Here is a 26,837-nt window from a genome sequence, read left to right on the forward strand (position 1 = left end):
ACGTCTGTCCCATCAGCAGCCTGGCCTTGGTCCTAGTGGAGAGACCCCCATCACCACAGACCCCAAGAAGAGCTACCTTTAGAAAGAGCTTCCTGCAGATAAACACAATCTGCCGAGCTCATGGCCATTTTTGCTACCCTGGTGGTAGTCCTGGTCTGGGGGTGGGAGGCTCTGCACCAGGCCAGCCAGACTCCAGCCTCCTGCTTTGCACCCCTGGGCTCCCTCAGAGCAAGGTGGAGAGCATGATCTTCTCTGGGGGCAGGGACTCTCCTCAGCCTGGGCTTGGGAGATGCCAGTGTAGACCCACAGCCCACCTTTGCACTCCCCCTGGACTTGAGAGGAGCCTCCTTCCTCTCCAGCCTGTGTGTTCCCCCTCCCCCAGGCCATCATCTATGAAGGTCAGGACAAGAACCCTGAAATGTGCCGAGTGCTGCTTACCCACGAGATCATGTGCAGGTGAGACGGGCTGTGTCGCTTGCCTCGTGCCCCTTTGCCAGAATGTTGCCAAGGCCTCCGCCAGGCCCTGCCCCCTGAGCTTGCCATCCCCCCTTTCACAGTACCCCAGCTCCCTGGGGAAGCTTGGTGAGGGGAGGGGTGAGAGGAGTGAGGCCCCTGGGCACAGTGCTGGCTGAGGAGAGGGTCCTTGAGGCCCCATTAGCCTGGCCTGTTTATGTGGCTTCTCCAAGTGTTTTTGTAAGAGAGGCCTCCTGCCACCACTGGAAGCTGAACTAATAAAGCTCAGGGGAGGGGCTCTGGGGAGATGGGGGGCAGGGCCTGGGCCAGCCAGCCCAGAGGCCTCCGGGATTAGCTCTGAGACTGGAGGTAGGAAACTTTGCTGCCTCTGCATGAACCTGGGGACAGCTCTCTGACCACAGGGTCAGGGTGAGAACACAGCTCTTGGTTCCATTACCCCAGAACTTGGCATTTCCAGCAAGATCACCCCAGGGGCCAGTTGCACAGGTTCTTCCCAGGAAGCTCCTGATGCGTGGAAAAGAGAATCATGTTCCAAAATCTGTCATTGGGATGGTGGCCACCTTTGTGAAGAGGAGTGACAAGGGTCTTAGAGGGTGCTGATCTGGTACTCCTCATCTGTATGCTGCTTACATGAACAGCTTCACTTTGTGATCATTTATGAGCTGCGTGCATGCAATTCAAACCCTTTTCTATGTGGAAATGGTGTTTCTATAACAGTGCGCACACACACACACACACACACACCCGTTTAGGTGGCCTGCTGCCTACCCTGTCCTAGGTCCTCCAGGAGCAATGCACTTTAGGGACAAAGGCTTCACGGCCAATCTTTTCCTCAGGATGGCTGTCAGGGTCCCTGTCAGGTTCCCCACTGCGTATCTCCCCCAGGACCCTGGGAGTGGGCCCCTGCACCCAGGGATTCCATACCAGAGACAGGACATCGGTACCCTCACAAGGTCTGCCCTACCTACCCGCCCATGCACACTGTTCTCTCCCCTCTTTCACTGCTTCTTCCTCCCCTCCCTCCTCATCTTTCCTCCAGTCGATGCTGTGACCGGAAGAGCTGTGGCAACAGGAATGAGACACCCTCAGACCCAGTCATTATTGACAGGTACAAGCTGGGGGAGGGGCCTGGAGCTACAGGGCTGGTTTCAGCCTCAGAATATGGGGGCTTGAAGGAAGAGCACAGCAGCTCCCAAGAACACCACACAGGTGGCTCTGACCCTAGGGAGAAGTTGCCAGGGACCAGGGAGGCCTGCCATCCCTGGCCTCCTGAGTGAAGTCCCGGATGGCAAGCTTCCTGGAGCTGTGAACCAGCACCCAGGGAGAGCTGCAGAGGGTGGAGGAGGGGCATGGGAGAGTCCCTGGTCCACCTCTGCACTGTTTGACTTGTCTTCTCTCAATACCTGCTTCCCCCATGGAAAAGTGGGGAATCCTTGGCAGGTTTCAGTCCTAAGATCTGATGATCTTAGGTGACATATGTGAAAATGCATTCTCTCTCCACGATTTTCATCTTTAAGTTATTTTATTTCTTTTTGAGTAGGAAATGCATAGGGTACAAAATCCAAAAGGTACAAAGCATAATGAAAAGTCTGCCCTCTGCTTGTGTAACATACTGTTCACACCCATTTGCACCTTTTTTTTTTTAACAATATATCTTAAATATCATCCCATATGGGAACATAAGCCATACCTTATTCTCCTTTTAATAGATAAAACATTCACAAGATGCAAAAATTCAAGATGTTTAAAAGGGTTTACAGGAAATGTCTTCCACTCTCCCACTTACCCATCCATTCCCTTCTAAATAAGCAACCATTATTACCAGTTTCTTATGTATCCTTCCTGAAATATGCTGTGAACCCACAAGAAAATACAGTTATGCACTCTATCCTCTCTATCCTTTTTATACCTTTACTTTTGTTACAAAAATGATGACATACTAAACACATTTTGCAGGACCTTCTTTTTCTCTGAAAAAAAAATATCTGGGAATTTGTATCAGGACACAAGAAGTCTCCTTATTCTTTTTTTTTTTTTTTCTTGCTACAAAAGATTCCATTGTATGGATACACCATAATTTCTTTAAATGGTCAGCTCTTGCTGAACATTTGAGCTGTTTTAGTGATAAAAAATACACTACCGAATTATGTTGTCCTTGTATCATTTCACACATATGTAAATTTATAAGGATATTTTTTAAAAAGAGAGAATTGCTGGATCAAAAGATAGGTGCATTTGTAATTTTTCTTTTCTTTCTTTTTTTTCTTTGTTTTTTTTTTTTTTTCGTTTTTTGCACTGGGGATGAATCCAGGGACACTTAACCACTGAGCCAAATCCCTAGCTTTTTTTTGTATTTTATTTAGAGACAGGGTCTCATTGAGTTGCTTGTAATTTTGATAGTTATTGCCAATTTGTCCTCTGTAGAGGTTAAAATACTTGGATTCATACCCATATTCTAAGAATGCTTGTTCCACACTCTCTGGCCAATTAAGTATTTTGTTTATTTGGTCAGTGATTTTTGAGCATCTCCTCTGTGCTAGGGTCTCTTGTATGAACTGTGGCTTGAGCAGTGACCAAATCAGAAAACTTAGGGGTCATGGGTGTCTAATCTGATAAGGGAAGATAGACATAAGCTATCTAAATGAATAAAACATATAGCATGTTAGATGGTCATAACACAAGGAGAAAAATGAAAGAAAAATCAAAATGTGCCTAGGAAAGGAATATTACAATTTTAGAGTATTTAATGCTGCCTGAAAAGAAGACATTGTAGCCAAGTCCTGGGGAAATAAAAGAGAAAGCCATGTGTGGATCTAGGGGAAGAACGTTTTCAGCAGGAGGGTATGTTTAAGGAACAGCAAAGAGGCACAGATGGCTGGAGTCAGAGAGATAGATGGAGGAGGTGTCCGAAGTAATGGGTGTGGCAGAAGGAAAGGCTGGACCCTGTAGGACTTGTAGGCTGCATGTGGGCTGTGCTTGTAGGACACTGCAAGAACTTTGGCCTTTATTCTGGAGGACATGGAAGCCATAAGGGGGTCTTGAGAAGAATGATATACATTTTAGCAAGACCACTCTACCTGCTCTGCTGATGATTACCTGTAGGAGTCAGGGAGATGATTTAGGAAGCCCAAGAAGCCACTACAATAACACAAGTGAGAAAGAACAGAGGCTGAGACTAGGATGTTATAGAGGAGGGTGAAAGAAGTATTTGGAGCTGAGCATGATGGTGCACTCTTATAATCCCAGCTAGCTGCTCAGGAGGCTGAAGCAGGAAGCAAGTTCAAGGCCAGCCTGGGCAACTTAGACCTTGTCTCAGAATTTAAAAAAGCAGGGCGGCGGCGAGCTGTGTTGTAGCTCAGTGGTATAGTGCTTGCCTGGCATCCTTGAGGACCTAAGTTCAATCTCCAGTACTGCAAAAAGGAAAAAAAAAAGTATTTGGATTTTGTTATGGAAGGAGGGAGACGAAGAGTGGTATCAAAGTCAAAAATTTCACATGTGTGGAGTTTACAAAGATGATACTGAGCAGAGCAAATTTGCAGGCAAGAAGACTGGCAGTTTGGTTTTAACCATGTAATGTTTAAGATGCTTAGTAAACATTCAGATGGGGGTGTTGAGAAAGAAGCTGAAAAGTCTAGATTCCAAGGAAAATATTGAGATTGCAGATAAAAAGCAAGAGAATGAGTATTGGTAGAAAATAGGAGAGGTCTAAGAACTGAGTGCTGGGGTGTCCAGTTAGAAGTTATGAAGATGCAGAATTAGCAGAGGAGAATGCGAAGAAGTTGCCAGTGAGATAAGAGGAAAATCAGGGCAGTGTCATGTCTTGGAGCCTCGATAAGAAAATATTCCAAAAAGGAGGCGGTTGGCAACTACATCAAATGCTGCTTGTGGATAAGATAAAATGACTAAGAATTGACCATTAGGTTTAGCAACCTGGAGAGTACTAGGCCTGTCAACAGAAGCAGTTCAGTGGAGTGGAGAGTGAAGCAAGAGTTTGATAGGACTGTGTCTAAGAATGGGAGAAGAAGATTACAAACAACAAACACAGGATCCGTTTAGAGTAAAACTCTTTAGAGGGTCGTGGCTGGAGCACAACGCAAGGATGAGAAAAAAATTCTTTTCTTTTTTTCTTTTTTTTTGTGTGGGGGAGTAGGTGGGTGGGTACCAGGTATTGAAATCAGGGGCACTCACCACTGAGCCACATCCCCAACCCTTTTTTGTATTTTATTTAAAGACAGGGTCTCACTGAGTTGCTTAGTGCCTCGCTGTTGCTGAGGCTGGCTTTGAACTCAGGATCCTCCTGTCTTAGCTTCCTGAGCCACTGGGATTACAGGGTGCGCTACAGCTCCCAGCTCCTGATTGTTCTATTTTCTCAGTGAAATAGGAAACTGAGGATGAAGATGGAGAGGGAGACACTAGAGGGCATGACTTAGTTGTCCAGGAGGATGAATAAACCGGGGAAATGTCATGTGACTGTCCAGCAGCACTAAGGACCTGCCGGAGGTTTGCGGTCATAGTTTAGCGAGAACTCTCTCTGGCCAAGTGGGGGTACACAGGTGCAGGTGCAGAACAGGTGGGTGGTTACATAAAACCAGACTTAGGGATTTGCCAGATTTAGGGATTTGAAACCTCAGAGGGCAAGAGAGTGAAAAGAATCTGCCAGGGGGAATTAGCATAAATGAAACAAGGGATTGAAGCTAGTTAAGGAGAGGGAAATTGGAAAGTAAACATAGATTTTGAGGGGAGCTAAAAATTTGATGGGGTTGAGGGACTAGGCAGGAGTTGAGCTGGATGCTGGAAGATAGTTGGAGAGTGAGTTTCCTATATGTGGGATTATTCAGGGTTCATGTTTATTGGGAATATGTGGCCAAGGGAAGGTAGAGACAAGATCAGTGGAGAGGAAATGGTATTAGAATTATCTATGTCGATACTGAAATCACCAAGAATTATCTCAGGACCAGTAATTGAGAATGATATACTAGTCCAAGAGTAAAAGCTTCAAGGAGTGAAGACAAGTGATCTCAGGGTTGATAAATGACTTCAACAAGTGGTGGTGGCCATAATCCCCACCCCCACCCCTACTCTTCTTTCATCATGTAACTGAAGAATGTTTCCCCAGGGACTTCCAGTCCTCTACCTCTGAATGAAGTTGAGCACACTCTCTTGAAAGCTATTTGTGTGTCCTTCTCTGGGAACTGTCTGCTCATACCCTATGCATATATTTCTATAAAGGATTCATTTTTCTTAGTGATTTGTAGGAGTGTATATATGAAAGAAATTAGTCCTTTTTCATGAATTACACACATTTTTTTTCCCTAGTTGGTAGTTGTATTTTAACTTTGCTTATGGTTAAATTTGTCCGATCTCTCAATCTTTTTAGATTTGTTTTTGTTGTTGTCGTCGTTGTTATTTTTAGAAAAGCTTCATCATTCCAAAATTATTTTATTTTGTCTTATTCTTAAGCTACTAGGGATCCAACTCAGAGTCTTATATATGCTAGGCAAGCAGTATACCCCCGAACTACACCCCCAGCTCCCACAGTTATTTTTTTTAAATTATCATATAGTTTCTTACAGTACTTTGGTCATTTTGCTGCTTACATTTAAATATTTGATCCATTTGGGAAAAAAATTAAGTTTCTATGTCCTATGTGTTATGTGTAAAAGAAAAATATAACAAAATAGAAATCATGAAGCATCATAATTAACATACACTTGTGAACCTACAGACAAGCTCACAATTAGAACATTAAAAAACCACTAAAGCCAGTTCTTCCCGGTGTTAGATCACTGCTTGTCCCTCTCCAAAAGATAATCTGAGTTTTGTGTTGTGCATGACTTTGCCTTTTAAAAATAATTTATCCCAGATTATATAATCCCCCAATAACATGTTGTGTAGTTGTGCTTGTGTTTAACTTTATAAAATGATACCATGCTATAGTGTTCTTTTGCAATGCTCTTTTTAAATTCACCATTACATTTCTAAAATTTATCTATGTTGTATATTGAAGCTATACTTTGTCATATTTAGTTTTTGCTATTATAAGCAAACCTGCTAGGAATTTTCTTGTTTGTAGCTCCTAATTTGAAAAGATACAAGAGATTGTTTAGGATATAAACCTGGACTAGAACTGCCAGGTCATGGAATATGCACCTGATCAGCTTTACAAGTAAAAAGAGTAAAAGCTTAAGTTAAGGCCAAACTGTTTCCCAAGGTGGGTGTACTAAGTAACCCTCCCCACCTCAGTGTTGCATTCCTGTTGCTCCACGCTCTCACCAACACTTTATAATGTCAAACTTCTTATTGTTTACCAATCTAGGGAGTGTGGAGGAAGTTTCTGGTGGCCTTAATTTGCATTTTCCTAGTTACTAATGAAGCTGATTGCTTCTGTTAAGTGTATGCTAAAGTCTTTTACCCATTTTTTTTGGTAAATATATATATTTTTAGTTGTAGATAGACACAATATCTTTATTTATTTTTATGCAGTGCTGAGAATGGAACCCAGTGCCTCACACAAGCTAGGCAAGTGCTCTACCACTGAGTTACAACCCCAGTCCCCCATTTTTTTTTAATTGTTTGGGTTTTAGTGATCCTTTATAGATCCTCTCTCAGGGTAGTATATTGCAAGTGTCTTAATATAGTTGGATTTGTCACTATTTTCCTCATGGTTTTTACTCTGTGCTTTATTTAGCAAATATTTTCCTCTGCTGGAGTCATGAGGATTTTTTAAAAATATATATTTTCTTACAAAGTTTTCAGTTTTCCCTTTCATGTTACATTTGTAAATCTATGTGGAACTAATTTGAAGGTATGTTGTGATTTAGGAATTGATGTAATTATTTTCTACTTACAAATCACTGATTATTCCAGTACCATTTATGAAGTAGTTTCTCCTTTCTCACTGAGTGATAGTGTTTGCTGAGTCCTAAATCAAGTTTCCTTCTACTTGCCAGGTCTGTTTCTAGACTCTCTATTTTATCCCTTTGGTCAATACGATAATCCCTGTGCTAATATTATATAATCTTAAGGACTATGATTTTATAAACTGACATAGTAAAAGGGTATAAAACAAGTCTTATTTTCCTAAACATTCTTCAAAAGAATATTGAATATTTTAGTCTTTTGCATTTTCACATAAATTTTATAATCCACTGATTAAGATCTGTCTCTTATNCACATGGGTCACACCTCCTGACTTTACAGAGGACACACATCACAGACCCCTACCCATGCCCTACACCCACCCACCCACACACACACACACACACCCCTCTTAATGTTTCAAGCATTATTACAATGAACGTACATGTCGGTTTACATCTTTGTGCCACTGAGTCTTTCTGTCCATGAATATGATTCAACTCTCCATTTATGTAGCTCTTCTTTCATGGCTTTCAATAAAGTTGTATCATTTTTCCAATAAAGATCATGTATACTTATGGTTTTTATTCATTCATTTATTCAAAAATACCTGTTGATCAGTTACCACATGCCAGGCACTGGGTACCTAGTACACATATCAGATTCTAGGCCTTAGGTATAAAAGAGTAAACCAAGAACAAAATTACCTGTTCTCATGGAGGAAAAAGACACAGGGGAGTTGAACAATAACAATAATTAGAAGAATTAGTTAGAATTATAATGAGAATAATTAGAAAGTAATAAATGGAAAAAATAGAGAAATGAAAGTAATCAGGAGAGGTTGCTGCAATTTTAAATGTAGTGGTCATAGCAGGCCAAATTGGGAAGGTGGAGATTGAGGAGGAACTTTAAGGCATGAAAGGGTGAATCATTCAGATGTATGGGTAATTTATTTCTCTGAACCATTTACATTTTATTGCCATGGTAAATGATATCTTGTTGTTATACTGATAGTGTAGAGAAATGCAACTTTTTTGCATGTGATCTTTGTCTTTATATTTGCTTTTTAAAAATTTTTCTACATATATAGTCATCTTATGCAAACAACACCTATTTTAACTATCCAGCCCTTTTGTATTTTATTTCTTTTTCTTGCTTTATTGCACATATTAGGATTCCAAGTATAGCCTTGAATGTAAACAGTAGTAATGGACATCCTTGTCTTAGTTTCACCACTAAGTATGTTGTTAACTGTAACTATTTTGTGGCTATGTTTCCTCAAAGATGGATTTTTTTTTTTTAAAATCATGATGTTGAATTTCACATGCTGCTTTTCTCTACATGTATTGAATTGATCATATAGTTTTTCTTCTTTAATTTATTAATGAACTACATTAATAGGTTTTCTAATACTGAGTTTCTCATAGTATAAAGATAACTTGAGGATGATTTCCTGTCTTTACTGCAATATTTGCTTTGTCAATAATGTGTTTAACATTTTTGCTTTTATTTCCATCAGTGATTTTTTGAAATTTTCTTTTCTTATAATGACCTTGCATGATTTTGATAATTAATGGTTTGCCAGTCTAAAATAAATAAATGGGAGATGTAGTAGTAGTAGTTGTTGTTGTTGTTATTATTATTATACTAGAGATTGAACTCAGGGACACTTAAGCACTGAGCTACATTCCTCAGCCCTTTTTATATTTCATTTTGAGACAGAATCTGACTAAGTTGCTCAGGCCTCATTAAGTTGTTGAGGCTGGCTTTGAATTCACAGTCCTCCTGCCTCAGCCTCCTAAACTGCTGGGAATTCAAGCATGTTCCAACATGCCCAACTCCCTTCTTATTTTACTTTGAGACAGGGTCTTGCTAAGTTGCTGAGGCTGACCTTGAATTTGTGATTCTCCTGCTTCAGCTTCTGAGTAGCTGGAATTACAGGTATGCACCATGCTACCTGGCATGTACTCCTTTTCCATCTAGCTTCTTTTACTAATCACTGTTTCTTTTTGAGTTTTGTCTGTTATTTCATACATCAATAATTAATTTCTTCATGTTGTTGAGTAGTATTCCATTGTATGAATATGGCAAATTATGTTTGTCCACTCATCCCTTCTCCTCCCCTCTCCTCCCCTCCTCCTCCTCCCTNAATTTGTTGATGATTCACTCAGAGGACTGCTATGGGAAGATTAACACCTCAATGGAATCTGATTCATATTCTCTCTCTCTCTCTCTCTCTCTCTCTCTCTCTCTCTATCTCTCTCTCTCTCTTCTCTCTCTCTCTCTCTCTCTCTCTCTCTCTCTCTCTCTCTCTCTCTCTCTCTCTCTCTCTCTTCCCTCAAGTATTGGGGATTGAGTCCAGGGGTGCTCTACCACTATGTTATACTTGAAGAACCCTTTTTAAAAATTTCTAAAATTTTGAGACAGGGTCTTGCTGTGATGTCTGGGCTGGTTTCTAATTTGCAATCCTCCTGTCTCAGCCTCTATATACCTAAGATTACAGGCCAGGTGTCCACCACTGCACCCAGCTTTATTCATTCGAGTTATTTCCAATTTGGGGCTGTAACAAATCAGACTTTATAAATATTCATGTACAAGTCTTTGTGTGGACAAATACTTTCTTTCTCTTGGATAAAATACCTGTGAGCAGAAGGGTTCAATCTTAGGGTAAGTGCATGTTTAACTTATAAGAAACAACCTGTTTTCTATAATGATTGTACTATTTTACATCCTACCAGCAATGTAGGAGCACTGCAGTTTGTCCTTATTCAACATTTGGAATGATTGCTTTTTAATTTTAGCCATTCTAATAGGTGCATAGTAGTATCTCACTATGCACTTATTTATTTTATTTTGTATTTGGGATGGGACCTAGGGACACTTGACCGCTGAACCACATTCCCCATCCATTTTTACTTTTTATTTTGAGACAGTGTTTCATTAAGTTGTTGAGGCTGGTCTTGAACTAGCAATCTTCCAGCCTCAGACTCACGAGTTGCTGGGATTACAGGTGTGCACTACTGTGCCTGACTCTCCTTGTGCTTTTCATTTTTGTGTCCCTAAGGACTAATGATGTTGAACATTTTTTATGTGCTTATTTGCCCTCCACATATTTTCCATGTGCTTATTTTTAATCCATCTATTTTATTTGGGGAAATGACTGTTCAAATCTTCACCATCACCCACTTTCCAAAACTGGTTCATTTTTCCTTCTTTCCTCTTCTCTCTCTCTCTCTCTCTCTCTCTTTCCTTCCTTCTCCTTCTCCTTCTTCTTCTGTATTAAATTATGGGTGTTCTTTATATATTGTAGGTATAAGTTTTTATCAAATATATGTTTGCAAAAGTTTTCTCCCAGTCAGTTATTAGTCTTTCCAATCTTAATGCCTTTTGAAGAGCATGATTTTGTTGTTTGTATTTTTTTTAATTTGAAGTTCAATTTATAAGGTGTTTTTTTTTTTTTTTCCTTTTGGGGATTGTGTCTTTGGTGTCATAGCTAAGAAATCTTTTAAATGTTTTTATTAGTCATTACAGTTATATATAATAGTGGGGTTTGTTTTGATATAATTATACATGCATGGAATTAATTTGCTCCATTCCAGTCCCTACTTCTTCCTCTTTCTCTCCTTCCTCCCCTTTATCTCTTCCTCTGTTCTACTGGTCTTCCTTCTATTTGCCACTATTTTACTCTACCTTCTGCATATGAGAGAAAATATTTGTTGACTTTCTGACTCTGGCTTATTTTGCACGTTCTCCGGTTCCATCCATTTACCAGTAAATACCATAATTTCATTCCTCTTTATGACTGAGTAAAACTCCATTTTATATATATATCACATTTTATTTTTCCATTCATCTATTGATGGAAATGTAGGTTGGTTTCATATCTTGGCTATTATGAATTGCACTGCTAAAAATACTGATGTGTCTGTAACACTTAATATGCTGATTTTAGTTCTTTGGAATAAATACCAAGGAGTTAATAAATACCTGGGTCATGGTGATTCCATTCCTAGTCTTTTGAGGAATCTCCGTGTGCCTTTCCAAAGTTGTTGTACTAACTTGCAGTCCCACCATCAACATGTGAGTGTACCTTTTCCCTTACATTCTCACCAGCATTTATTGTTATTTCTATTCTTGATAATTGCCATTCTAACTGGAGTGAGATGAAATTTCAATGTAGTTCTGATTTGCATTTCTTTGATTGCTAGGAATTTTAAATATGTTTCACATAGTTTTTGGCCATTTGTATTTCTTCTTTTGAGAAATGTCTAGTTAGTTCTTTTGTTCATTTGTTGATTGGGTTATTTATTTATTTATTATTTATTTTTGGTGCTAAGTTTTTTTGAGTTCTTTATATATTCTGGTTATTAATCCCCTGTCAGAGGAGTAACTGGCAAAGACTTTCTCCCATTCTATAGGCTCTCTTCATGCTCTTGTTTCCTCTGCTGTACAGAAACTTTATAATTTGATGCCATCCCACTTATTGATTCTTGGTTTTATTTATTGAGTTTCAGGATCTTGTTAAGGAGGTCAGTGCCTACACCAACATATTGGAGTGTTGACTCTATGTTTTCTTCTAGAAGTTGCAGAGTTTCTGGTCTAATTCCAGGTCTTTGATCCACTTTGAGTTGACTTTTGTGCAGGGTGAGAGATAGGGATCTAGTTTCATTCTTCTACATGTGGATAACCAGTTTTCTCAGCACCATTTATTAAAAAGACTATTGTTTCTCCAACATGTTCTTAGTACCTTTGTTGCGTATCAGATGACTACTCTGCTTGGTAACGGTCTTTTTAACGGTCTATGTAGGTTTATCTCTTGTGTCTTCTATTTTATCCCATTGGTCTTCATGTTTGTTTCCATGCCAATACCATGTCCAGAAATATTTCTCAAAGCTGTCCTTTCTCTATTATACCGCCTTTACTCGTTTGTTAATAACGTGTTATATACATATGGATTTATTTCTAGATTCTTTCTTCTGTTCCATTGATCCATTGGTCTGGCTTTTATGCTACTACTACATTGTCTTGATTACTGCTGATTTATAGTAATTCTTGAAATTAGGTAATATAAGTCCTCCAACTTTGTTCTCTATTTTCAGAACTATTTGACTATTCCACATTCTTTTTATAACCATATGAATTTGAGCATCAGCTTCACATTTTTCAGCACCAACAATAACAAAATAGTGGGATTTTGATCAGGATTACATTGAATTTCTAGAGCAATTTGGGAAAATAGTATCTTAATGGTATCTAGTGTTCTAACCTGTGAAAAGGTGTTTCTCTTCATTTATTTAAATCTTCCTTCATCTCCTTCAACAGAATTTTACCATTTTTTGGTGTATGAGTCTTTCACATCCTTCATTTAGATTTATCACTAGTTTATTATTTTCATGCTTTTGTAAATGTTATTTTAAATTTCAATTTCCAATTGTTTGTTTCCAAATACAAATGCTGCAAAATGGATCTTGTAACCTTCAGCCTTGCCAAACTCACTTATGAGTTCTAGTAGCCTCTTAAAGATTCCGTCAGGTTTGCTACAGAGACAATTATGTCACCTGCAAATAAAGACATTTGTATTTATTACTTTCTAATCTAGATGCCTTTTATTAATTTTTCTTGCCCAGTTGTACCAGTAGGCTTTCCAGGATAATGTTGAATAGTAGTAGGAAACATGGATATCTATCTTATTCTGATCTTGGGGGCAGAGCATTTGGACTTTCACCATTAGATAAGCTATGGGTTTTTCATAGATGTCCTTGATCAGGTTGGGGCACTTTCCCATTATTTTTAGTTACTAAGAATCTTGCCCTTCTCCCATGATTGTAAAACTGGCACAAGGTCTCTTAGGTATTTTATAAAATCCCCTTGAGAAAGACTTCCCTAGGATCCTCAATTCCTAACCAGTGTTTACCAGACATTTTCCATAGTAGGGAGTTCTAAACAGTGTCAACTATCTGTCTCAAAGTTCTGCAATATTTTGTCTACCAGTTTGGTAATAGCCACCCACTGAGTAGACCATGCCATGTAAATTATACAGAAGTAATAAGCAGTTTTTAAAATAATTTTCCCTAAATGACAAAAACACATACAGAAGAAAAACAACACAACATCATTGTTAAAATAAATACACACACACCTACTATTTTTAACCACTGATGTTAGATTTTGTCAAATGCTTTTTCTGCATCTATTGAGATGCTCATAGTTTTCTAATGTGAAACTGATCCAACATTACCCACATAAACTCTGCTTTGTAATGGTCTTTTTAATATGGTTGGATTCAATTTAATAAAATGTTGTTTAGAACTTTTCCATCCCTGTTCTTGATGAATATTTGCAGTTTTCTTATTATTTCTTTAGTTTGATATCAGGATAATGTTGGCATAATTTGAATTAGTTGGGAAACATTTCCTTTCCTTCAATTCTTTGCAAGAGTGTTATAGAATTCATATCCTTTTTTGGTAGAATTTACCAGTGAAACAATCTGGGCCTGAAGTTTTCTTTGTGGGAAGGGTATTAACTGTAATCTCAAAGTTTCTAATAGATACAAGCAGTTATCTGTTTCTTCATGAATGAACTCTGGCATTTGTGTCATTTAAGGAATTTATCCAGTTCTTGTGAATTGTTGAGTTTTTGTTTTGTTTTACACTGGGGATTGAACCCAGGCTTGCTTTTTCACTGAGCTACATCCCGGTCCTTTTTATTTTTTATTTGAAACAGAGTCCCAGTAAGTTGCTGAGGCTAGCCTCAAACTTGTGATCCTCTTGCCTCAGATTCCCAAGTTATGGGGATTACAAGCATGTGCCATAATGCCCAGCACAAATTATTGAGTCTCTTGGCATTAAATTGTTCAGAATATTTAATATCTCTAGAACCTGTGTTTATGTAACCACTCTCATTTCTGATATTGGCAAGTTGTGTCTTCTTTTCCTAATCACTTTGGCTACAGATTTATACATTTTATTGATCTTCCACAAGAACCAGTTTTGAGTTTTCATTGATTTTTCTCCATTGTTTTTCTGTTTTCATTTAATTGATTTCTATTTTGATATGTATTTCTTTTCTTCTGTTTACTTTTATTCAATTTCCTCTCCCTTTTCTGGTTTCTTAAGGTAGAAGCTAAGTCATTGATTTCAAATCTTCCATTTGATCTAACTTAGACTTTCAGGGGTATACATTTTGCTATAAACACTGCTTAAGGGATGTAACACAAATTCTGATATGTTGTATTTTCATTTTCATTCAGTTTGAAATACTTTCTAATTTCCCTTTTGAGATCATTTTGACTCATTCATTGCCTAGTTTCCAAAAATATAGAGATTCTTCTACAGTCTTTCCATTATTGATCTCTAATTCTATTGTTGTCAGAGAGCATACACTTTGTATGACTTGAATCCTTTCAAATCTGTTGAGACTTACAGAAAATGGCATACCTTTAAAAAAGATTTTGTGTGTACTTGTGGAGAATGTATATTCTGTTCTTATCGGTGAAGTGTTCTATAAATATTGAACAAAATCATGGCAGTTGATAGTTACTGTAGTCTAGTATATCCTGGCTAATTTTCAGCCTATTTATTCTATTATTGAAATAAGGGTATTAAAATCCTTGCCCATTATTGTGTTTTTGTATATTTCTTTTTGAGTTTTGCCTCATGTAATTTGAGATGTTGTTATTAGGTGCATAGGTGTTTGGGCTTATCATATCATCTTGTTTAATTGACTTTTATCATAGCATTTAGGAAATCTACTTTGATACTATATGGTTACATCAGCTTTCTTTCAACTAGTGTTAGCCTTATAAATCTTTCTCTAAACTCTTACTTTAAACCTATTTATGCCTTTATATTTAAAGTGCATATATTAGAAGAGCATATAATTGGGTCTTTTAAAAATCCGATATGATATTTGCTCTTAATTGGGATATATAACCCATTTGCATTTAATGCAGTTATTGATATAGTTAGGCTCAGCCTGAGATATGTTTCCCATTTGTTCTATCTCTTCTTTGTTCCCATGTTTTCCTTTCTATAATTTCTGTTGCTTTTTAAAAGATTATTTAGCATTTTAAAAACTATTCCATTTTATTTTCTATATTGGCTTATTAACAAAACTGCATTTTATTAATCTAACTATTTATTTAGAATTTATAGCATATTTCTTTAACTTATTACAATATACCTTCTATTATACCACTTCTTATGTAAAATGCTGTTGCTGTCATGAATTTTATTTTTTGTTTTAAAATCTACTATCCATTGCTATTGTTAAAACAATTTTTAAAAATTTTTAGTTGTTGATGGACTTTTATTTTATTCATTTATTTATATGTGGTGCTGAGAATCAAACCCAGTGCCTCACACATGTGAGGCAAGCACTCTATCACTGAGCCACAACCCCAGCCCTTAAACCAATTATTTTAAGAAAATTTAAATCATATGAAAAATATCTTATATATTTAGCCATTTAGTTAACATTTCCTGTGTTTTTTTCATTTCATTTTGCTGCTCCACATTTCATCTTCTATCACTTTTCTTATGCCTGAAGGGCATCCTTTAGTATTTCTTGCATTATTTTTAAAAAACATTTTTGCTGGGTATAGAATTCTAGGTTGATAGTTGTTTTGTTTTTTTAAATGTTGCTCCATTTTCTTTTCTCTTGCATTTCTTTGTTCTTCCTTCCTTAGTAATTGTTAATTAACTTCTTAATTAATTAATTAATCAATTTACTTATTTATTTATTTTTGTTATGAGGATCAAACTCACGTCCTTGCAGATGCAAAGCATGTGCTCTGCCACTGAGCCATGTCCCCAGTCCCCTCTCTTTCATTTCTGATGAGCAATTTGATATCATCCTTATGTTTGTTCCTCTGTACACAACATGTCTTTTATTTCTGTTTACTTTTAAACTTTTCTCTTTGAGTGACATCATTATGATATCATATTATGATTATGATATACGTTGATAGAGTTTTCTTCGTATTTTTTGTGTTTGATTGCCCTGATTTTTTTCTTTTTTTAATTTTTAATTAATTTTTTCCCTATGTTCATTTTGGAAAGTCTCTACTGTTATGCTTTGAGTTCCCTAGTCTTCTTCTGCAGTGTCTTGCCTACAGTTCATCCCATCACATGTCTACTTTAAAATCTCATATATTGGAGTTTTCATCTCTACTAGTTGGATTTGTATCTTTTATATATCTTCCATGTCTCTACTTAAATTTCTGAACACATAAAATACTGTTGTAATAATTCCTGTGATGTCCCTGCCTGCTAATTTTAACATCTGTGTTTATTTTGAGTCAGTGTCAATTGATTATTCTCTTCACTATGGGTCTAGTTATTATTTTATATTCTTGGATTTGTTGTTGTTTTGGTCTTTTATTTGTTTTCATTTTGGCATGCCTGGTAATCTGTAATAGGATGTCAGATATTGTGAATTTTTCTTATTGGGTGGTAGATATTTTTGTATTTATGTTCATCTTGAGTTTTGTTCTGGGATATAGTTAGGTAACCTGAAAACAGCTTTATCTTTTCAAGCCTTGCTTTTACAATTTGTTAGATAGGATGCTCAGTCTAGGGCTAATTATTTCTCACTGCTAAAGTAAGAGCTTCTTGAGTATTCTGTCCAGTGCCCCATGGATGACTTTTTTTTTTTTTTTTTTTCAGTGTAGGGGGTAGAAACAAGCACTATTCCTATCCCTTTGTAAGCATCAGGACTTCCTGTATTTAGTTCTTTCCCTGGCCTTAAGTGATCGGTATGCTACAAATCACTCAAAGGGGGCCCACAAATCTCTGATTCTCTTTATGTGAAGTTTCCTCCTGTCCAATACTCTGTATTATGAAGTGTAATTACCTTGTTCTCTCTGTACTCTCAGCCCCAGCCCTCAACTCTGGTACTCTTCGGGGATGCCCCTCAGTACCTCATGCTGTGCCATAGTCTGGAGACTCTCAAAGCAGCATGCTAGGACATTTTTGAAGTTCATCTTGTCCATTTCCCACCTCTCAGGGATCATGGCTTTTTGTTTTCTTGTATTTATTGTCTTGAAAATTTTGTTTTGTGCATTTTTGTCTGGTTTGCTTTATTTTCAGGATGCAGATAAAAATAGTCTCCGTTACCCCATCTTGGCTAGAAGCTGAAGTATGTTTCTTAATTTCCAAATGTGGTATTTTTCTAGTTATCTTGTGTTACTAATTTCTAAGATTGTTAATTGTGTTGTTCAGATAAGTCATTATTCATCATTATCTTCTTGACCCATTAAAAATTGAGAGATCAGGAATAATCTCCCACATGAGTTTTGGGCTTGTCCCTATGTTTCCATCAATTTTTGAGTATCTTATTAAGAATGAACTAGTTTGTTTTCGGTGTTGTTGTTTGGGGTACTGTTTAACCCAGGGGCACTCTGCCACTGAGACACATCCCAGACACTTTTTTTTTTTTCATGTTTTACTTTGAGACAGGGTCTTGCTAAGTTGCACAGGGTCTTGCCAAATTGCTGAGGCTGGCTTTGAACTCAAGATTCTCCTGCTTCAGCCTCCTGAATTCTTCTTGACCATTTGGACATCATCTTTGGAGAAATGCCCACTGAAGTCTTTTACCCATTTTTAAAATCAGGTTATTGGAGTTTTTATTGTTGAGTAGAAATTCTTTATATATTCTGGATATTAACCCCTTGTCATATCCATATATATGTACATATATACACACACATACCTACACACACACACACACACACACACACTCAATATTGAGTTCACTGCTCTTCACATTCTAGATGACTCTTGTCAGCTTCCCCAAGCACTCCTATTGAAGCTCCCCAACTAGCTTGAAGTAGAACAAAAGCATCCCACACACCCCAGGGCCTCAAATATGCTAAGCAAGTGCTCTGTCCCTGAGCTACATCCCTATCCCCCTGGGGACTATTCTTATGGCTCCAATGATCTCCATAACTTCTATACCAAATTCTTTGACCACAGCAGAAATTCCTAACCTGAGGTCTTTAAGAATTCCTTTGGGTCCATAGATAGAATTCAGGGTGAACTTAGGTGGGAAAAAGTGCACACACACACACACACATGCACACACACACATATATATCTATATATCTCCTCTATTCAGGAAACCTTTAACATTTCCTTTGATGGAGCGAACAGGCAACAGACAAGAAGAATATCAGCACTGTGTGTAATTTTGTCACCAGAATAGTTAATTTTCATATCATAGTAGAATTTCTGAAGACATTTTAAAATTCTTTATTCTCATTGCTACTTCAAAATTACTATAGTTGTTATAATGGCTTCTAGATCTTTAATGAATTAACAAAGTATTATATAACCATATCACCATTTAAAATATATTGTAATAACTGTATTTCAGGATAATTGGTTTCCTTTATAATCTTATGTTTTATTTCATATGTATGGAAGCATTCTGAGAGTGGATCTAGTAGAGGCCATCTCACACACACATACATACACACACACACACAATTAAGTATTCCTGATTAAGGGCCCTCCCCCACTCTTGAGAGCTTTTTCATGACAGTTCACAGCCAGCCATCCTCAAAGAGCCTGGATCTAGTTGATGAAAAGCAGGCCTGCTGCTTGTCCTAAATAAGCTCTGGAGGAGGGTCAGCTTCCTCAGTGGCCCTCACCAGCACTGTCCCTGCTCAGCTGCCCAGGATGAGCTTGCTACTCCCAGCCTGTTGCTATTGAGTTCAGTGTTGATTTTGCTGCTGTTCACATTCGAGGAGACTCTTGTCAACTTCTCCAAGCAGTTCTGTTGAAGCTTTTCCACATACCCGAAATGAGACAGAAGCTCCCCATGCACACCCCTTTGAGATGAGATGAGAGCTCCATTCAGTACCATTCCTACTTGTCATTGTAAAGACGGATGATGAGCTCAAGATCACAAGCCCATTTTACATTCTGTTGCCAGGTACCCTAGGTGGTCCAGCTGCTACTGGGTTGTGCCTAACTCTAAGGCCTCAGTGGAAACCCAGATGAAAAGCATCCATTCTCACACCCTATTATACAAATGGTAGCAGTGGTTTTAATATTTATAAACCAACAATCTCCCTGGAGGCAGAGCATGAGACAGAGACTCTTGTGCAAGGGATTTATGGAGGAAGAGCCTTCAGGAGAAGGTGGGTGAGGGATGTGGGACAGGGCAGAGGAGTAGCTGAGCAAGGATGTGGATGGAGCTGGAGTCTAGGCCCAGGCTGATCTGCCTGGGAGCTCTGGCGTGTTGATTCCGGCCTGTGAAATGGGCTAGCCTTTGGCATCCCTATGAGAGCAAGTCAGTCATAGGCTGCAGGCCAGCCCTGTGGCGGGGGAATTATCCCCCAAGCATTTCCAGGTGAGGTACAGCTGGGTGAATGCGCTGACCTGCAGTATTAGTTTCCGTGGGCCACCATACAAATCCCCGCAGACTTGATGGCTGAAAAGAAAAATCTATCCTCTCATAGTTCTGGAGGCAATAGATTAAAATCAAGGTGTTGGCAGGGCCAGGTTCCCCTGATAGCTTGAGGGGACAATCTTTCCTTGCCTCTTCTGGCTTCTGGCGTCTGCTGATAGTCCTTGGGGTCACATCACTCCAGCCTCTGCCTTTGCTTTCCAGCGCCTCCCCATCCTCTTCTGTCTGGTCACCCCTTGCCTTATAGTTGTAAGGATCTCTGCCATTGGATTTAGGACACACTCAGATAATTTGGGATGATTGTAACTCAAAATCCTTAACTTAATGATTCCTACAAAGACCCTCTTTCCAAATAAGGTTACATTTGCAGGTTCTGGGACATAGACAAGTCTTTGGGGGACACAATTCAACCCACTACACCCTGTGAAGATGTCTGGGGTGAGATATCAATAATATCTCCTACACAAGTAGTCCTCAAGCCAGTAAGTCACTGGTATAAGTTCAGTGGGCTCTGCTGTTCCCTTAGCTCCCAGAGAGACTCCTGAGGACACACACAGAGCACAGTTCCCTTTAAGCATGCCGAAGCTGGCCTGTTCACCTCTTGTGGAAACAGGACACACGGAAGCTGTCAGCTGGGTGGCCGCTCTGCTGGTAGAAATCTTTCTTTTGCTCCTCCCCCAGATTTCTTGTAGACCATCCTGTTCATCATTGTTTTAGTCATAGAGTCTGTTTCCTCCCTCTCCAATCAGCCCTGCCATGGGATGGCCCTGCCTAGGTTAGGGTAATCTACTGTAACAGAGTCCCCAAATGCAGTGTCCTCACTGTTAGTCTGGTTCTGTCTCCCAAACAGTCCAGAAGTAGTCACACTGGGGTGGTTCTTCTCCATAAAGTCATCCAGGACCAACTGTCTTGTCCCTGAAGATGACACCTTTATCTGCATAGTCCAGGAAGGTTCAGAGGCACCAAAGGGGTTTAGAAGAAATGGGGTGAGCAGCGTCCTTACAGAGAAATGAGCTAAGGTCACACCTCACTTCTGGTCATGCTGCTTGCCAGAGGTTTGTCACGTACCCACACCTCCCTGCAAGGGAGGCTGGGGAAGGTAGGCTCTTAGTGGGCCTCCCTGAGTCCAAGTCAAACTCAGAGGATTCTGTCATGAAAAGAAGGAAGGAATGTGGTAGCAGGTACAGTGGGCATTCTCTGCCACAGACACCTTCTGTCTGGCCGTTCTCCCTGTCCTTCTTCCTATGAACAAACTCAAGTTTTCCTGTGTCCATGGCTACTAGACGCCTCTCCCTCTTGAGTGAGTCCCTGTGGTATCCTTTTTAGAACAGGGGGCTGGCACAGAACCAGACCTCACTCCGCCTGTGACTTGAGAGGCCTTGTGTTCTGGGGGAAGTGAAGGTGAGTTCTTAGGAATGGAACTAACCCAGAATTACCTCTTCTTCCACCTGCCACTTCACCTTGTGCAGAGCTCCGACACAGAATGTGGGTTTCTTTCTTTCTCATGCTAATTTTGACCCCTATTAAATTTGAGTCTACTAAAATGCCTAATTTTCCCACATCCATCAGCCCAGGAATATATACCTATGCTCATGCATTTGAATTTTTTATGATAGAATTTTTTGACATATAATTGACATACCAAAAAAAATCACTCTTTTGGTGGCTGGGGTTGTGGCTCAGTGGCAGAGCACTTGCCTCTCATGTATAAGGCACTGGGTTCAATCCTCAGCACCACATAAAAAGTAAATAAAATAAAGGTATTGTGTTCATCTATAACTAAAAAAAATATTTTAAAAAATTCACTCTTTCAAAGTGTACAGTTAGGTTGCTTTTTATTATTCACAAAATTGTACAACTATCAGCACTATCTAGCTTTAGAATATTTTTATCACCCCAAAAAGGAACCTCACAGCCATTAGCAGTCACTCCTTATTCCCCTCTGCCTGACCCTCTGGCAACCACTAATCTGCTTTCTGTCTCTATAGATTTGCTTATTCTGGGCATTTCTTATTATTGGAATCATATAGTACGTGGTCTTTTGTGACTGGCTTCTATTACTTGGTATGGTATTTTCAAAGCTCATATGTACTATAGTACATATCAGCATTTCATTCTGTTTTGTTGCCAACTACCATTCCATTGTAAAGATGTACCAGTTTTATCTATTCATTCATCAGTTGATAGATATCTGAGTTAATTCTAATTTTTTAGCTATGGCGAATAATGTTGCTGTGAACCTTTACATACAAAGTTTTGTGTGTACAAATGTTTATAACTCCACTGGAATTGCTAAGTGATATCGCAACTGTTTCATATTTTGAGGCAATGTGCAACAGATTTCCAAAACAGTTGCACTAATTTATACCCCACCAGTAATGTGTGAGGGTTCTAATTTCCCACATCCTCACCAACACTTGTTATTGTCTAATTTTTTATTGTAGCTATCCTAGAGAGTGTAAAGTGCTATCCTTATTTTTTTTTAATTCCTACATTTTCCCCCTTTTTTCACATTTTTTATTGGTGCATTGTAATTGTACTAATTGTAGTTTTTATTGGCAGTTTCCCCAGACTAATGATATTGAGCATCTTTTCATATGCATATGATCCATTTGCATATCTTCTTTGGAGAATGCCCAGATTTTTAAATTTGGTAGTCTTTGTATTAATGAGTTCTAAGAGTTCTTGATACATCATGGATATGAGAACCTTACTTTAATGTAGAATTTGCAAACATTTTCTCTCATTGTGTAGGCTGTTTTTTCACTTTCTTTGTTTTCTTTATTTATTTTTATGTGGTGCTGAGGATCAAACCCAGTGCCTCACATGTGCTAGGCAAGCTCTCTACCACTGGGCCACAACCCCAGCCCAGTTTTTTGTTTGTTTGTTTGGTTGGTTGGTTGGTTGGTTTTGTGGTGCTGGGGATTGAACCCGGGGCCTTGTGCATGCAAGGCAAGCACTTTACCAACTGAGCTATATCCCCAGGCCCTCACTTTCTTGATAGTGTCATTTGAAGCATAGATATTTTAAATTTTGATAAAATCCAATTGATGAAAATTTTCTTTGGTCACTTGTACTTTTGGTGTCACATCTAAGAAAGCATTGACTCTTAGCAGTATTCACTCCTATGTTTTCTTCTAAAATTCTTATATTTTTAATATTTATATTTATGTCTATGTTCCATTTTGGGTTAATTTTTGTATATGGTGTAAGGTAGGGGTCCAACTTTTAGTTCTTTGAAGACTTCTGAGGGATCAATATTTTTCTTTAAATACTGATAGAATTCACCATTGAAACCATCTGGGCCAGGCATAGGGGTGCACACCTGTAATCCCAGCAGCTGGGGAGGCTGAGGCAGGAGGATCAAGAGTTCAAAGCCACCCTCAGCAAAAGCGAGACACTAAGCAACTCAATAAGACCGTATCACTAAATAAAATACAAAATAGCACTAGGGATATGGCTCAGTGGTCGAGTGCCCCTGAGTTCAATTCCTGATACCACAAAAAACCATCTGGGTTTGGTATTTTCTTTGTGGAAAGCTTTTAAATAACTAATTCAATCTCTTGTCATGATTCTGTATGATTTTCATGTCTCTTCTGAGGTCGATTGTTCTTTCTTTCTTTTTTTGCAATGCTAGGGATTGAACCCAGGGCCTCACAAAGGCTAGGCAAGTGCTCTTCCACTGAGCTACAACCCAGACCTTTTTAAATATTTTATTTTGAGACAAGATCTCACCGAGTTGCCCAGGCTCACCCTGAATTTGCAATCTTCCTGCCTCCTGAGCAGTTATAATTACAGGCCTGTACCATAATGCCCTGTGAGTCATTTTCAATAGTTTCTGTCTTTCTAGGAACTTGTCCATTTCATTTATTTTTTTTTAAGTGGATTAGCAAACAGTTGTTCATAGTGTTTCCTTATAATTCTTTTCATTTATGTAAGGTCTGTTCTGATTTCCCCTCTTTTACTCCTGATTTTGGTAAGTTGAATCTTTTCTTTGTTAGTCTCTAGCTAAGTATTTGTCAATTTTGTTGATCTTTAAAAAGAAAAAAAAAAGTCTTTTCATTGATTTTCTCTTTCCTATTCTCTGTTTCATTTACTTCTACTCTAATCTTTATTATTTCTTTCCTACTGTTTTGTTTCTGCTTCTTTTTCTAGTTTTATGTGATAGATTTGAGACCTTTCTTCTTTTATACCATAGGTGTTTACAGCCATCAGTTTCCACCTGGGTGTTCTTTAGCAACATCCCATAAGATTTAGTATGTTGTGTTTTTATTTTTGTTATCTCAAAGATTCTTTTTTTTTTCTTTTGATTTCTTCTTTGACTCATTGGTTATTTAAAAGCGTATTATTTCATTTCTCATTTCCACATAATTGTTGTGGATTTTTTTCCAAATGTCCTTTTGTTATTGATTTCTAAATTTAATTACATTGTGGCCACAGAACATACTTTGTATGGCTGTAATCCTTTAAAATTTATTGAGGCTTTTTAAATGACCTGATATTTAGTCTTTGTTAGAGAATTCCCATACACACTTGAAAAGAATGTTTAATTTGCTGTTGTTGGGTGGAGTAATCTATGATTGTCTCTTAGTTCTAGTGATCTATAGTGTTGTTCAGTTCTCTGTCTCTTAGTTCATCTGCTGCCTGCTCATTCTATCCACTGTTGAAAGTCGGGTAATGTGGTCACCAACTATTGTTGTTGAATTGACTGTTTCTTTCTTCTACAATGCTCCAGTATAGTTCCATTCTCCCCTCTTTAGAACTATGATGATCATTAGTATTACATCTTTAAACATTGTAACCTATCAACCTAGAGCATAATTACTGCTTTATGTAATTGCTTTTTTTAAAATAGAACATATCTTTACAGTAGATTTATAGTTAAAAAAAATGAGTGGAACATATAGAGTTCCCACACATGTGCGGTTGTCTTTCAAATTAGAGAGGAAAAGAAAATAATGAAACGTGCAATCCTTTATATTTATCTGTGTAGTTACTTTTACTGGTACTCATTATTTCTTCATATGAATTTGAATTATTTCCTTGTGTTCTTTTATTTTTAGTATTCCTTACAGAAGATCTGTTAGTGATGAACTCTCTGTTTTTGTTTACTCAAAAATGTCTCAATTTTTCCTTCAAAATTGAAGTGGATAGTTTTGCTGGATACAGAATTTTTAATTGAGTAGTTTCTTTTCAGCACAATATGTCATCTCACTGCCTCCTGATCACCATGGTTTCTGATGAGATGATAAAAGTTAATATTATTGAGGATCTATTATACATGATAAGTTATTTCCTTTCTTGTTGCTTCTCAGATTCTTTTGGTACCAGGGATTGAACTCAGGGGCACTCAACCACTGAGCCACATCCCCAGCCCTATTTTGTATTTTATTTACAGACAGAGTCTCACTGAGTTGCTTAGCACCTCACCATTGCTGAGGCTGGCTTTGAACTTGAGACCCTCCTGCCTCAGCCTCCCCAGCTGCTGGGACCGGCACTTCTCAGATTCTTTTTTTTTTTTTGCTGTAGTTTGAGTATGATATATCTTTGTATGGATCTTTCCAAGTTCATACTACGTGAGTTCATTGAGCTTCTTGGATGTAACAAATAATTTTTTTTTCATCAGATTTTTGAAGTTTGGGCCATTATTTCTTTTTTAAAATTTTTAAATTATTTTTTAGTTGTAGATGGACACAGTACATTCATTTCATTCATTTATTTTTATGTGGTGCTGAGGATCGAACCCAGTGCCACACATGTGCGAGGCAAGCACTCTATTGCTGAGCCCAGCCCCTGGGCCATTATTTCTTATTTTTTTTTCTTTTTTTTTAAGAGAGAGAGAGAATTTTAATATCTATTTTTCAGTTTTCAGCGGACAACATCCCCGTTTGTATGTGGTGCTGAGGATCGAACCCAGGCCGCACACATGCCAGGCGAACGCGCTACCACCTGAGCCACATCCCCAGCCCCCCTGGGCCATTATTTCTTCAAATACTTTTTCTCCCCTTTCCCGTTCTTCTGGTCCTGCTTTATGATGTCCCATAGGTCTCTTAGGCTCTGTTCATTTTTTTGTTTGTTTGTTCTTTTTCTTTCTCATCCTGAGTTAGAGCATCTAAAGTCTATTCGGGTTCAATGAATTCTGTCAACTTTTCTGTAAACTGAGATACGCTTTTGAATTCCTCTAAGGAATTTTTTTCATTTCAGTTATTGTCCGTTTCAATTCCAGAATTCCAGTGTGGCTTTTTTTAAAAATCAATTTGTATATCTTTTTTTTTTTTTAACTATTTGTTTTTAGTTGTCAGTGGACCTTTATTTTACTTATATGTGGTGCTGAGAATTGAACCCAGGGCCTCACACATGCTAGGTAAGTGCTCTACCACTGAGCCACAACCCCAACCCTCTATATCTTTTTGATATTTTATTTCTGGTAAGACATCATTCCTTACTTTTCATGAATTCTTTAGATATGGTTTCCTTTAGTTTTGTGAACTATTTATAATAACTGATTTAAATTCTCTGTCTAGAAAGAGTAGTATCTAGGCTTCCTCAGAGACAGTTCTCATTGACTACTTTATTTCCCATGTATGGGCCTGAATTTCCTATAATTTTGCAAGTATCAAAATTATTTGCTGAAAACTGGACATTTTAATAGTATAATGTAGCACCTTTGAAAATAAGTGTTTGTTTTTGTTACTGTCTCTTTTTAGTGACGTTCCTGAACTAATTCTATAAAGTCTGTATTTCTCAACATGTGTGGTCACTGAAGCATCTACTGTTAGCCTAGTGGTCAGCTCATGATAGGACAGGCATATCCTGAAATGCCTTGAACCAATAAGCCTTTAACTCTTTGCAGAGAGGCTGTTGGGGGTGGGGAAAATCTGTTTATTGTTCCAGCAATTCACAACCCTGCCTTGGACTCTACTTCCCACTTGGGCAGAAAGTTAGGGATGGGATTGTTAGGGTCTGTAAATAAGTCAGGATGGTGTCTGGCATTTTGCCAGAGGGAGTGCTTTGTGAAGTAACGCCAGTGAGCCATTAAGTGTGGAGATTCCTTATTGGTTGACTGCTGTATCTAGTTTATGTTAATTAAGATA

General features: G+C 38.3%; 1 protein-coding gene across 1 annotated transcript in view; it reads left to right on the forward strand.

The window, feature by feature from the left end:
* The window catches only part of Ebf4 (EBF family member 4), a 62,277-nt gene that overhangs the window by 13,029 nt on the left and 22,411 nt on the right, over positions 1-26,837 (forward strand). The window contains exons 5-6 of the mRNA XM_015482225.2: positions 383-456; positions 1,514-1,582. Coding sequence (XP_015337711.2) covers positions 383-456; positions 1,514-1,582 — 143 coding nt within the window. The remainder of the gene's footprint in view (positions 1-382; positions 457-1,513; positions 1,583-26,837) is intronic.

The sequence above is a fragment of the Marmota marmota genome, unplaced genomic scaffold (assembly GCF_001458135.2).
Source record: "Marmota marmota marmota unplaced genomic scaffold, marMar, whole genome shotgun sequence".
Classification (NCBI taxonomy): domain Eukaryota; kingdom Metazoa; phylum Chordata; class Mammalia; order Rodentia; family Sciuridae; genus Marmota; species Marmota marmota.